This window comes from Microcaecilia unicolor, chromosome 1, assembly GCF_901765095.1.
Source record: "Microcaecilia unicolor chromosome 1, aMicUni1.1, whole genome shotgun sequence".
In the NCBI taxonomy this organism is placed as follows: domain Eukaryota; kingdom Metazoa; phylum Chordata; class Amphibia; order Gymnophiona; family Siphonopidae; genus Microcaecilia; species Microcaecilia unicolor.
In genome coordinates, this window is record NC_044031.1 from 47,335,616 (window position 1) to 47,350,121 (window position 14,506).

Here is a 14,506-nt window from a genome sequence, read left to right on the forward strand (position 1 = left end):
GCCTGCTACACTTTAAGCCGCCAGGAACTAAAAACCATATCCATCGGTTTGCCACCCAGGTGTTTGTAGCGGGTAAAATGGTCCTAGCTGCATCATGGAAAAAATCACGACTACCTGAACTACCTGTGGTTATGGAAAAATTGAGATCCATTCAGTTAATGTCCAAACTCACTGCATTACGTAATGGCCATATTGTTCAATACCATAAAACTTGGGACTTGTATAACACATGGTGGTCCAATAATAAGGTCACTAATAACTCAGACACACAGACATAGGGATGGGGAGGGGGTGGGGGAGAGGAAAAGAGAAGGAGGTTTCTATACTTCATTGCAGACAAAGAGTTTGAATGTTTAAGTTTATGGTTGATAGGTTATAACAAATTCAATATGAAACTGAACAATGTTGTAAATGATTTTGTATTGAACTGAAAAATGAATAAATAAAAAAAACATAAAAAAAAAAAAAAAATAAAGGAATCCTGTTCAGAAGGAATGGATCCTCAGAAGCTTAGCCGAGATTGGGTGGCAGATACAAATCATGGTAAGGTATACACAAAAAGTAACACTTATGAGTTTATCTTGTTGGGCAGACTGGATGGACCGTGCTTGTCTTTTTCTGCCGTCATCCACTATGTTACTATGCTCTTTTGAGTGCTGACCTGAGAGAGAAGTGTATTTTGGTGTGCAGACCCTTGCCCCTGACAGATGATCTATCTTTTCCAGATCCTGTATAAGATGCTGAAGTTTGAGAAGGTGAATGAGAGGAGCAAGCATCGGCTCAAGCTGAAGGACATTGGCTATCAGGGGCTGATCTCTTACATGAATGAGATTCCGGTGTCCATGCCGCTCATCCGCTGCCTCTCGGAGCAAGTCCTAACTTCTGGTAAAGCCTTCCAGCCTCTTTCACGTCTGCACGTAGACCAGTTATCATGTGCCTTCTGCCTGTCAGTGAAATTTGTCTTGTTTTGTTCTGTTTTTTCTCCCTTCAAGACAAACCAAACAAACAAAAAAAAAGCCTCTCTGTCTCTTTCTTACCCAACTGTTCCATTAACAACCTCTTTCCAAGCCAAAGTAAGAGGTTATTCCGGTCCCAGTCTATTCTCAACAGGTGCTAAATTGGTGTGGGAGTTGGGATGGGGGAGGGAAGAGAGCGACAGAAACTAAAACATACCTTTATTCATATATTTCAATATATCGTCACAATATGTGAATATGCAATCGGCATTTATACAAGAGGCAAAAAAAATAAAATAAAAGGAAATATCATTAACAGCCTTTCTGTCCATAAGTTTTCTTTCCTCTTGTATAAATGCCGATTGCATATTCACGTATTGTGACGATATATTGAAATATATGAATAAAGAAGTAATTAAAAAAAATAAAAAATAAAACATACCTGAGTGGCTTCAGAATTAGGATTCATCAGCTGGTCATTTTGCCCAGTAGGCAGTGTTCATCTGTCAGAGGCAGCGGAATACCCTTATGTTGGGGGGGGGGGGGGGGGCTCAAGCTCCGGCCCTCCAGCTTTGCCTCTGACCCAGCATCCCCGTTACCTACCATCCTATAGTCTCCCCACAATGGTGTCCAGCATTTCTTTTCTTCCCTGCCTCTCATACACACAGATTAGAAAGAATTCCATGAGCCATGCTCTGCATGCTTTCCAGCTTGTGCACCTGTAGTTTGACTATAGCTACTCTAAATTTTACTCAGCTCCTGAATGTTTAGCGCAGCTTAGATGGAACACTGCTCTCCCTGTACAAGCAACACTCTTAAAAAAAAAAAAAAAAAAAAGGGGGAGTGGGAGACAGTAGGGAAAGACCCCTTCCCTGTCTACCAGCTGCCTCCCCCAGGACATTTCTTACTGATGGTATTATGCACACTGAAAACAGTCCAGGGAATTATGTACCAAAAAAAATCAAAATAATGCACAGCAAAATAATACAACATATTAGTATTTGAAGTATTCTGAAAATATATGCAGGTACTTTAACACATGGCTCTCAGCCAGCCCTCCAGCAACTTCAGTAGCATTGTAACAGAAATCCTGTGGTTACTGGCAACCATAACATAATTTATCAATGAATATCTTTGGTAGTTGCCAAGTGGCCACTAGGCTTCACCTCTGCTAGTCTTTAGTTTGCTGCTGAGTTACTAAACTTTAGGTATAGCTCATATGGAGGGATTTCAAATGGTAATGAAATTCAAACATGTGTGGGATAAACACAAAGGAATCCTGTTTAGAAGGAATGGATCTACGGAATCTTAGCTGAAATTGGGTGGCAACGCCGGTATTTGGAGAGTAAAACCGGTGCAGGGCGGACTTCTACGGTCTGTGCCTTGATCGTGATTGAATAGATATGAATGTCCTGGAGTGTAAATTTTAAGGGGCTTCGAGGTTAGCTTCAGAACTTTTAGTACAAGAACAGTGCCGGGCAGACTTTTACCCTGGTCTGTGCCCTGAGAAAGACAGGGACAAATCAAACTCGGGTATACATATAAAGTATTACATACCATATAAAATGAGTTTATCTTGTTGGGCAGACTGGATGGACCGTTCAGGTCTTTGTCTGCCGTCATTTACTATGTTACTATCAGGCTCATTTTCGAAAGAGAAGGACGCCCATCTTTCGACATAAATCGGAAGATGGTCGTCCTTCTCACAGGGTAGTCCAAATTTTGGACATCCCCAACTGCTTTCCGTCGAGGGACAACCAAAGTTCAAGGGGGCGTATTGGAGGCGTAGCGAAGGCGGGACTTGGGCGTGCCTAACTCTTGGATGTCCTTGACCCATAATCGAAAGAAACAAGGATGTCCCTGACGAACACTTGGATGAGTTTACCTGGTTGTGTTTTTCTTACAACCAAGGTACAAAAAGGTGCCCGAAATGACCAGATGACCACCGGAGAGAATCGGGGATCATCTCCCCTTACTCCCCCAGTGGTCACTAACCCCCTCCCACCTTCAAAAAACATCTTTAAAAATATGTTGTGCCAGCCTCAGATGTCATACTGAGGTCCATGACAGCAGTATGCAGGTCCCTGGAGCAGTTTTAGTGGGTGCAGTGCACTTCAGGCAGGCGGACCCAGGCCCATCCCCCCCCCACCTGTTACGTTTGTAGAGGAAACAGCGAGCCCTCCAAAACCCACCACAAACCCACTGTGCCCACATCTAGGTGCCCCCCTTCACCCTTAAGGACTATGGGTAGTGGTGTACAGTTGTGGGTAGTGGGTTTTGGGGGGCTCAGCACACAAGGTAAGGGAACTGTGTACCTGGGAGCAATTTATGAAGTCCACTGCAGTGCCCCCTAGAGTGCCAGGTTAGTATCCTGGCATGTTAGGGGGACCAGTGCACTACAAATGCTGGCTTCTCCCATGACCAAATGGCTTGCATTTGGTTGTTTCTGAGATGGACATCCTTGGTTTCGATTATCGCTGAAAATCAGAAACGACCAAGTTTAGGGACGACCAAATCTAGGGACGGCCAAATTTAAGGATTTGGACGTCCCTGGCGGTATTTTTGATACAAAAGATGGACGTCCATCTTGTTTCGAAAATACGGGTTTCCTCGCCCCTAGATGGACGTCCCTTTCGAAAATGCCCCTCCACTTAATTTGTATATATGGTGCCGAAAAACTTGGTGCAGAAAAAAACTGTGCTTAGTGCTATTCTTTAAACGTCACCTAAAGTTAAGCGCATTTTATAGCATATGCGTAGCGCTGTCCCTGTGACTAAAATTTAGGCGTGGCCATTTACGCCAACTACAACCTTGTGTAAATGCCCACACCTAACTTATGCACAATGCACGTAAATTTTAGGAACGACCATGTCCCTGTCCCCTTTTAAAATCCGCACGTTAGAATTTATGCACGCCACTTTACAGAATACACTTAGTTACACGCTTAAATTCTAATTAGTGCCAATAATTGATATTGGCCAATTATTGGCACTGCCAAATTTGCACGTGCAACTTTAGTTACCATATATAGAATTCCTCCTAATATCTATTTGTGCTGAGTGGGTTTCTGAGCCTGAAAACTGTATTATTTCATGAAGTGTATTTCTTCTAATTGACCAGCAGATGGCACTTGTTTTGAGTTTTAAAGCTATTGTAGAAGAAGACTTTCTGTCTTCCAGTTTCATCTTATGGAAAGGTAATCTGCAGTAGCATTGGGCAGCTAATTTCGAAACTGATGCCTTTGATTGGCCCTGGATTTCAAATCTAGCCTGAAGGTACTGGGTTTCCCCCAGTCTCAGCCAGGGAACCGAGAGAGAAAGATCTCTTTACTGAGGCCCTGTGAGCAATTATATTTTATAACCTGTGGGCAGCTACAGTTCCTGAACCAGTGGCGTAGCCAGACAGCCAGTTTTGGATGGGCCTGAGCCCAAAGTGGGTGGGCACAAATTTTTCTCTGCCCCGCCCTACTCCCACCTCAAAATATATATACTTTAGCTAATAAGGATCCCCAAGCTCTGTCAGCTCAAGACTTTCTCTGAAGGTGGCCAGAACTCTCTTTTACCAAGCGTGGCAGGCAGCAGCAATGACCCTAAGCCACTGATGCCGGCACCCCACACATGCTTAGCTGTCGATGGCTCAAGGATGCTGTTGCCAGAGCTTGGTAGAAGAGAGTTCTGGCTGTCTTTGGAGGAGGTCCTTAGCTGGGGATGCTTGGGGATCCTCACCAGCTATACAGCAAGGGTCAGGACTGGTGTTAGACCTGCTTGAGCCCAGATCAGAAAATAAGGGCCCCCCTCCCCAATTCCCTCTCCTCTCTGATTTCGCACCTGCCATTACTGTCACACCAACAGACCATCACCAATTAGAAATAAAAATTTTTAGACAAGACTTGAATGGGAACCCCAAGAAGTTAAACTTGGCATTAATTCAACACTGGAGACATAAAACAGAAATGCATTTCCTTTTCTACTGAACACAATACAAAGACATTTGCTAGGCACATTTCCAAAAGCTAACACATTCCATTTAAAACATTCAAAATAAAATGCTTTGTTTCTACCTTTGTTGTCTGGACATTTTATTTTTCCATCTTGCTGGTTCCAATTTCTCTTCTCTGCTTTCCTGTCTGTCTGCTAATTCTCCTTCAAGCGGCTGCAGTCCATGTTTTTTCTCCTCTCTCCTGTCTTTTCCCTCACTACACCTGCCTCTGACATATTGATCATTACTTTTTAGCTCTTTTCTGCCTCTCTCTCACTCTTCTTATCCTTTTTCTTTTCAACTACCTATCAAATTTCCATCTTCTTTCACCCACTAGCTTTTCCATTCCCTATCTCACTCCTTCCCCAGCCCTACATTCCCTTTCATCTTTAATCTACTCCCATTACCATATTTCTGCCCTCTGTAATCACTATCCTCTCATTTATTTCCTTGCCACCCCCTCCTGGCCTCTTCCACGGGGTTCTACCATTCCCATCATCTTCCTCCATCCGCCCTTCTAGCCCAGCATCTGATCCCTAGCCCAGCATCTGATCCCTCTTCCTCCCCTCCCCACCCAACCCTCATAGCCTGACATTTCTCTGTCCCTTCTATCTTCCCTCCTGCCCTCTCCCCCATAGTCCACCATTTTTCTCTTTTTCTCCCCTCTCCACCTCCTATGTACCTCTCCCTCCCTCTCATCCACCCCCATGTCCAACATCTCCCCCTCTCAGTCCCACTGGCCACCATCTCTCTCTCCCCCTCCCTTGTGTTCTGGGTCCAACATCTCTCTCCCCCTCCCATGCAGCATCTCTTTCCTCCCCTCTACCATCATGTCCAACATGTCTCCCTCCCCTCCACCCCTATGTCCAACATTTCTCCCTCCCCTCCTCATGTACCATTTCTCCTTCCTCTCCTCCCCTATATTCAACATTTCTCCCTTTCTCACCACCTATCCCCTCTCCATGCAGCATGTCTCCCTCCCTGAAGATCTTCTGCTTCAGCGTCTTCCACATGCTCGGTTCCTTGCAACATTCTTTTTTTCGCCCGTCGCCGGCAGCGCTGCGATTCACACAGGCTGCTCCGCTCCCCCTTGCCGCGTCCATCCGGCCCTCTCTGATGCACTTCCTGTTTACTTAGGGCCAGATGGATGCGGCGGGGGGAGCGAAGCTGCCTGTGTGAATCGCAGCGCTGCAGGCGACGGGTGAAAAAAACGAATGCTGCAGGGACCGAGGCAGCGGCGGGGAGGAGAAGAATTTCAGGCAGGCAACGCTCCCGGACGGCCAGGAAAGGCAGCGAGGGATGTTGTTGGGTTGGGGCCCTGGGCACAAATGCTGTATATACTATGTAAACCGCTTTGAATGTAGTTGCAAAAACCACAGAAAGGTAGTATATCAAGTCCCTTTCCCTTGAAAATCAAGGTAAGAGTCTTAAATTCAATACTATAAACAATTGGCAGCCAGTGTAACGATGCTTTAATGGTCTGTCCTTCAGTTTCAGTAGTCTATGAGGTATTGTGTATTACAGGCCATTGGTTCACAGCAGCTTAGGTTATACTAGAGGAAATTTCAGTCATAATGTTGCCTGAACCAGGCATTTCGTTTATTTTATTTTATTTTTTATAATTTCTATTCAAGATTCATGCCCAAACTACAAGGACCTGGTGGCGGTGGTTTCTCTCTCCCACAGAGCTGAACTAACTGTGAGACTGGATGTCTGTCGCAAGGTAAGAATGGCTATATGAGTAGCCAACTTCACAGGGCTTCTCTTGCCCCACTGGACACTGAAATGAGAATTTGCTTGAAGACTGCGTAGAATGCCAATCTGGAGACTTCAGCTTGAGCTGAATTTTAATGGTCACTCAGCTTCCCAGTTTGCAAGGCAGTTTGCCAAAGAAAAACTGCAGGCTTACGTTAAGGTGATTTCCCCAGATTATAAGTAAAGCCAGGCATTTTTCTGTTTAATTTTAAACATTCTGAAATTTCAATCCCGCATTCTATTTTTATGTTTGTTTTATTAGATTCTTGATATTCTACTTTTCTGTGGTACAACCAAAGCGATTTACATGTAGGGCTAGATTCGTTAAATGGCACTCAACGCTATTCTACAATGGGCACTTAAAGATGAGTGTCTGTTGTAGAATAGCATTGAGCGTTGATTTCGGCGTCCAAATTTGGGTGCTAGGACTTAACGCCTGCTGAAACCAGGTGTATCTCCTGGTTCTCAATTTAGGCGCACATCGCTAGTATTCGATAACACTTTGCACAAATTTCAGGAATGCCCCTGACATGCCCATCCACTTCCCATGGTCACGCCCCATTTTGGGTTGCGTGCTATGGGATTTGGGCACTCATTGTTATAGAATAACACGGAGCGAGATGTGCGCCCAAATTCAAATTGGGTTTCAATTAATGCCATTTAGCACCCAATTATTGGCACTAATTGGCTCCACATCTTGGATCAGCACCCAATTTTGGCCACCATATATAGAATTTGGGGGATTATGTACAAGTGCTTTCTCTGTCCCTAGTGGGTTCACAGTCTGCTATCAGAGTAATGTATTCAGGATTGAGCCTCTTGAACAGTAGCTGATCGCATTTCCTCAAAATAATTGCCCATCTTCTTGCCTCACTCTGTGATGTGCTCTTGGTATTGAACTTCTGTCTAACCTGGACTGAGTCTCATGATTTAATTTGCATTTTAACAAGTCTCAGGTCTTTCTCACTGGCCTCCTTAAGTCTCTCCACTCACTTGGTGTTGGGCCGTCTGGCTGCTTCAGTCTTTTGCCTCCCATGAGCACTTGGCCACCCACCACATATGTTTCTTCCATTTTTGGTTAAGCCAAATGAAGTGGACTCGCAGAGGAAGCTAGTTAAGGTTCTGCTCTTTAAAGGAGAAAATGCAGCCAGTATTACTGGTAGAGAAAGGGATTGGATTTCTGGCATGGCATTGTGTAGACCCAGAAATTCTGAAATACCAGAATGGTGTTAAGACCATATTGACAGAAGAAGAAACTAGTGATGGGCCCAGAGATTACAAGGAGTCATGATACAAGCCCGAAAAGTGGGCTTAGAAGAAAGGTAGGGAGGTAGCTCTTAAAAGAAAGGGTCCTTTTAGTGGAGGTAGTGGAGTCAGAAATGGTAGTCAAATGAAAAAGTCCATGGCCTGGCTCAGACAATCCTTAGCAGTGGAAAACCAAGGTAAGGCCTTAGATCAGGTCAGGTCTGTGGTGCCCCAGGATATGCCAGGAGTTGGCAAATGAGTGAGCCTCTCTGTCTTTATCTACTGCACTTTCTAGGTTTCTGTGACATAGTGGATTCTCCTGGTGAATAACTGTGCGTAACCAAAAGGTTTCCCAAAATGTAGGCTAGTTCTATTCCAGTCATCTGAAAGAAGTTATTGATTTAGTCCTAGCAAAAAAACTTGTTTCTCTCTCACAGTTCCTTTGGACCCTGATGGACTATGTAGATCAAAGGGCTATCTTTTCCACTGTGTAATAAATGTTTTCTGAGTAAAAGTGTAGCCTTGCTCAAGGCTCTTGTTGGAGACAGGAATATAGGAGAATACTTTTTTTTGTATATAAAATCAGTTCGTTCTTGAGCCTTTCTTCTCTTTTCCTTGTTTTAGCTTTTTCACTTGATTTATTCTCAACAAGATATTGTGCGCCATCTGGCAAAGCAAGCTGGCTGGCAGGACACCCTAACTAAGCTGTATGTAAAGGAATCCTATGAGTCTCGGCAGCTCAGTCTTGGCAGCTCCACCAACAGCTACTGCTTGGATCTGATAAAAGACTCTGATCATGGCAAAGACTTGGGCTCTGAGGTGGGGAAAGAGATTTTGGACAACATGAATCTCCAAGCAGACCTTCCAGATGCTGATGTTTTCCTCCCACCTGGTTACGATGCCTCTGATCAGGACATGTCTGAAGGGTTTTCAGACCATTCCATGTCTCCCAATGGCAAGGAGCAGTCACTTCGCTCCTATAACTTCAAGTCTTTTGACTCTTTGGATCGGGCTAGTCATTCTTCATCCAATACCATTGATATTCCAGGTTCAGAGGAAACTCAGTCTAGAGAGACACTCCAATTTGACAGCATCTACCATCCATTTTCTCCATTTTCCACATCTCCCTTTGACCTCCGGATGGAACTAGCAAGCACCAGCTCATATGCCACTGTGGAGAGCGGAAACCAGACTCCAGTCAGCCTTCCAGGAACACCATCCCCTCTGGAGACCTTCAAACCATTCCCAGTCATGCGGATTCGGAAAAGCTCCAGTCTGTCAAATGTGCTGGATGAGAGCAGTTATCAGGAGACCCTGCCTAGTGACAATACCTCCAACACCAGCAACCCCCAGGTAAGTCACCTCTACTGACCTCTGTCTTTTCAGAAGAACAGCAAATAGGAGAAAGTGATGGCGGAGGGAATGGAAGAATAGAAACTTCTCTCCTTCCCATATCTTAAAAGAATTCTGGGTATATTTATGTTTAAATCTTTTTTGTTGAATCAAAAGATATAGGATACAACAACCATTGCTGAAAATTGCAACAAGTTTACAGAAAGAAACTCCCCAACCAACCACCCCTCTCCCTTACCCACAGTAATGATAACAAAGTGATGTTATGCACACCACTGTAAGCCACTAACAATTCAGCAGTCGACTGTGTGCTTGATGAGGCAATGTTAACCAAAATGCTTCCCAGATTTCCTGGAATTGACATCCTCCAGGATGTGCGATGTCCGATATCTGCAGACAATCCATTCGCATCTGTTCAATCATGTACATTCTCCACTTTTGCATAGAGGGAGGGGCCACACGAATCCAAGTAAACAACATTGTATTCAGCCCAAATAAACTTGCATAATGCATAAAAGTCTTAAAACCAGGAGGCATTGGATCACTTATTACATAAACACCAAAGTGCAATTGTGAGTCCAATCGAATGTTACAGGACTATAAAGTCGTAATTATTGTACAAAGATGTTGCCAAAATTTCTGAACTCTTGAACAGTGCCAAAACATATGGCCCAGTGTCGTCGTCGATGATACGCTGAAACCTTCTGCTCAGTGTGCTGCTGCGGCTAGGAAAGCGAATAGAATGTTGGGTGTTATTAGGAAGGGTATGGAGTCCAGGTGTGCGGATGTTATAATGCCGTTGTATCGCTCCATGGTGCGACCGCAGCTGGAGTATTGTGTTCAGTACTGGTCTCCGTATCTCAAAAAGATATAGTAGAATTGGAAAAGGTACAGCGAAGGGCGACGAAAATGATAGTGGGGATGGGACGACTTTCCTATGAAGAGAGGCTGAGAAGGCTAGGGCTTTTCAGCTTGGAGAAGAGACGGCTGAGGGGAGATATGATAGAAGTGTATAAAATAATGAGTGGAATGGATCGGGTGGATGTGAAGCGACTGTTCACGCTATCCAAAAATACTAGGACTAGAGGGCATGAGTTGAAGCTACAGTGTGGTAAATTTAAAACGAATCGGAGAAAATTTTTCTTCACCCAACGTGTAATTAGACTCTGGAATTCATTGCCGGAGAACGTGGTACGGGCGGTTAGCTTGACGGAGTTTAAAAAGGGGTTAGATAGATTCCTAAAGGACAAGTCCATAGACCGCTATTAAATGGACTGGAAAAATTCCTCATTTTTAGGTATAACTTGTCTGGAATGTTTTTACGTTTGGGGAGCGTGCCAGGTGCCCTTGACCTGGATTGGCCACTGTCGGTGACAGGATGCTGGGCTAGATGGACCTTTGGTCTTTCCCAGTATGGCACTACTTATGTACTTATGTAGTGTAGCCTGGGAAACCCCACACTTAGGGCTGTGATCCCCTTTCTGAATCCCAGCTCTGTGTGCACGATAAGGAGGAATGTAAAGACATAGAATAAATTAGGAAGGGTATGGAGTCCAGGTGTGCGGATGTTATAATGCCGTTGTATCGCTCCATGGTGCGACCGCAGCTGGAGTATTGTGTTCAGTACTGGTCTCCGTATCTCAAAAAAGATATAGTAGAATTGGAAAAGGTACAGCGAAGGGCGACGAAAATGATAGTGGGGATGGGACGACTTTCCTATGAAGAGAGGCTGAGAAGGCTAGGGCTTTTCAGCTTGGAGAAGAGACGGCTGAGGGGAGATATGATAGAAGTGTATAAAATAATGAGTGGAATGGATCGGGTGGATGTGAAGCGACTGTTCACGCTATCCAAAAATACTAGGACTAGAGGGCATGAGTTGAAGCTACAGTGTGGTAAATTTAAAACGAATCGGAGAAAATTTTTCTTCACCCAACGTGTAATTAGACTCTGGAATTCATTGCCGGAGAACGTGGTACGGGCGGTTAGCTTGACGGAGTTTAAAAAGGGGTTAGATAGATTCCTAAAGGACAAGTCCATAGACCGCTATTAAATGGACTGGAAAAATTCCTCATTTTTAGGTATAACTTGTCTGGAATGTTTTTACGTTTGGGGAGCGTGCCAGGTGCCCTTGACCTGGATTGGCCACTGTCGGTGACAGGATGCTGGGCTAGATGGACCTTTGGTCTTTCCCAGTATGGCACTACTTATGTACTTATGTAGTGTAGCCTGGGAAACCCCACACTTAGGGCTGTGATCCCCTTTCTGAATCCCAGCTCTGTGTGCACGATAAGGAGGAATGTAAAGACATAGAATAAATTTGTAAAAGGTTTCCCAATGTGCATATTAACGAACCACATCTGGAAATTTGTAATACAAACTTGCAACATAGAGGATGAAATAGAGTTGCCAGATCGGCAGTCCAGCATGCTGCCAATCTAGCATAACCAATATCAGGTGTAGAATCTTTTAAATATCTGTGATAAAAGGTCAAGGGTACTTTTAGCTGCGAACCCAAAGTATATGCCTCTCCGATAGTTTCTTGGACATCTGTCAAAAATCAGTCCACAACAATGAGGATACATAATGATGTAGTTGAACATAGGCAAAATCGGAGCCTGGTGCCAAACCAAATTGTCAAGTCAAGTCTGATAGAGGTTTCATTTTACCCTCATCTTGTAACACCGGTGAGAGGTATTTGAATTTGACTCCCTGTTGTGGCCACACCCCTTTGCAGGTTCACACAAAAACACTTAGACGCTATCCTATAGCTAGGTACATAAGTGTATTTGCATGCCAAAAGTTGTGCCCTTAATTATGCTTAACTTTAGACACTATTCGTAGAATTCCCCAGCTAGTCTCTTTCTTACAAAATGGAGTGGAGGAGTGGGCCTAGTGATTAGAGCACTGGTCTTGACATCCAGGGGTGCCTGGTTCAAATCCCACTGCTGCTCCTTCTGATCTTGGGCAAGTCACTCCATTGCCTCAGGTACAAACTTAGATTGTGAGCCCTCCAGGGACAGGGAAATATCCAGAGTACTTGAATGTACTAGTGAATAAGGTATGAGCAAAAAATAAATACATGTGAAAAAACTATTGCCCATTAAAGACTGACTTTTCTTGCATTATGTTATATATTGTTTTTTGTTTACTTTATATATATATATATATATATATATATATATATATATATATATATATATATATATATATATATATATATAATTATCAGATTGCTAATGGATGAATCATAGCAAGGATTAGCCATTCTGGGAGAATCCTGGTAAACTGTTTCCATTTTTACATTTTGCATTCGTTAATTGTTCCTGCCCTTTTGTTTCTTTACGACTTTGTGTCATCTTTGCCGCTGTCACTGCACGTTGGTTTTCTGGCAGCAAACACCAGAGGAGGAGCTGTGTAACCTGCTGACGAACATCATCTTTTCAGTGACATGGAGAGGAGTGGAAGGATATGACGATGGGGCGTGGAAGGAGCGTGGCCAGGTCTTCTCGGTCCTGACAAAGCTGGGCATGGCCTGCGAGCTGGTGCGACCGCCGGATGAGATCAAAAAGAGGTTAGTGTGTGGGAATGGATGACGCTTTCTCTGAGGGCGGGAAGGGATATTACAGATGAGCAAGTGGAATCATGTAAGGAAATACGTATTCACTCTGCTGCTCCCCAGTATCTCTCCACACTCGTCCTTCCCTACACCCCTTCCCGTGCACTCCGCTCCATGGATAAATCCTTCATATCTGTTCCCTTCTCCACTACTGCCAACTCCAGACTTCGCGCTTTCTGTCTCGCTGCACCCTACGCCTGGAATAAACTTCCTGAGCCCCTACGTCTTGCCCCATCCTTGGCCACCTTTAAATCTAGACTGAAAGCCCACCTCTTTAACATTGCTTTTGACTCGTAACCACTTATAACCACTCGCCTCCACCTACCCTCCTCTCTTCCTTCCTGTTCACATTAATTGATTTGATTTGCTTACTTTATTTATTTTTTGTCTATTAGATTGTAAGCTCTTTGAGCAGGGACTGTCTTTCTTCTATGTTTGTGCAGCGCTGCGTGTGCCTTGTAGCGCTATAGAAATGCTAAATAGTAGTAGTAGAAATAGCAAGAGATCCGTGCTGGGCTGTTGGTGAAAAATGGGCCAAAACAAGTCTCCGACAAAGTCATGCAAAGGCTTTTTGGAGAGTAGATTCTGTACCAGAATGTCTGTAATTCTGAGACAACTCAGCAGCACTTCATGGTGCAAAAAATATCAAGATATGCTGGAAACAGTGAGAAATGACCACATATAAGAGGAATGTACTCTTTCCTGGATTGGTTTTATTCAGGGCTGGTGTTACGTGGGGTGAAAACAGAGCACTTGCACTGTGCCCCCATGCCAGTAAGGTCCCTTAGGCCTTCCCAAAACTGAAGGCAGCAGAGCTTGCTGGCAGGCTTTCAGACCTCCCTGCAAATTTCTGCTCTGTGCCCCAACGTGACCGGCACAGGCCCCGAGTTTACTGAATGTGTAGTTCTTCTGATTACTGAGTGTCAGGGGTAGGGCGGAGGGGTTAGGTGACAACAAGGAGCCATGTGCTTTCAAAATAGACTTTTAGGCCCAGATGCATTAAAGACCTTGGTAATTCCCGTTCCCTACCAATTCCATAGCGAATCGGTAGGGAACGGGAATGCATCAACGATAGGGAATGCAAATGAGCTACTCGTTGTAGCTCACTTGCATTCTCTAGTCCTTCGGTACCTGAGTCGGAGAATCGGGACGTCCCTTTAGATTAGGCTCCTCTTCCTGGTCTCTTCAGCCAATCAAAGCGGGCTTAGCTGGCTGATGTCAGCGAAACGCGCTCTGATTGGCTGAAGAGACCAGGAAGAGGAGCCTAATCTAAAGGGACGTCCCGATTCTCCGGCAACAAGGAAAATAGAAAAATTTCGCTGTGGAGGGGTAAGTGGCGCGGCGAAGACTAAATAGAAGGGGGAAAAAAACACGAGCGCCGGCAGAGCAAAAAAAAAGACGTCTCTCAGAAGCGCAGGGAGAGTACATCCTTAAAGGACGCCCCTCACATGCGCTCCCTGCTTTTTTTTTTTCTTTTTTACCTTTTTTGGGGGCCCTTTTCCTTTCCGATTCCCCCACAGGAGCCCTAACAAGAGGTCAGACATCTCGTTAGGGTTCCTACGGTAAGGGAATCGGAAAAACGGTAGTGCATCTCATTATAATA

General features: G+C 44.5%; 1 protein-coding gene across 2 annotated transcripts in view; it reads left to right on the forward strand.

Annotated features, from left to right (window-relative positions):
• Nucleotides 1–14,506, forward strand: part of NBEAL2 (neurobeachin like 2) — a 492,927-nt gene that overhangs the window by 372,679 nt on the left and 105,742 nt on the right. For both annotated transcript variants that reach the window (XM_030196875.1, XM_030196883.1), the window contains 4 exons: nucleotides 726–885; nucleotides 6,569–6,657; nucleotides 8,559–9,287; nucleotides 12,680–12,858. In XM_030196875.1, coding sequence (XP_030052735.1) covers nucleotides 726–885; nucleotides 6,569–6,657; nucleotides 8,559–9,287; nucleotides 12,680–12,858 — 1,157 coding nt within the window. The remainder of the gene's footprint in view (nucleotides 1–725; nucleotides 886–6,568; nucleotides 6,658–8,558; nucleotides 9,288–12,679; nucleotides 12,859–14,506) is intronic.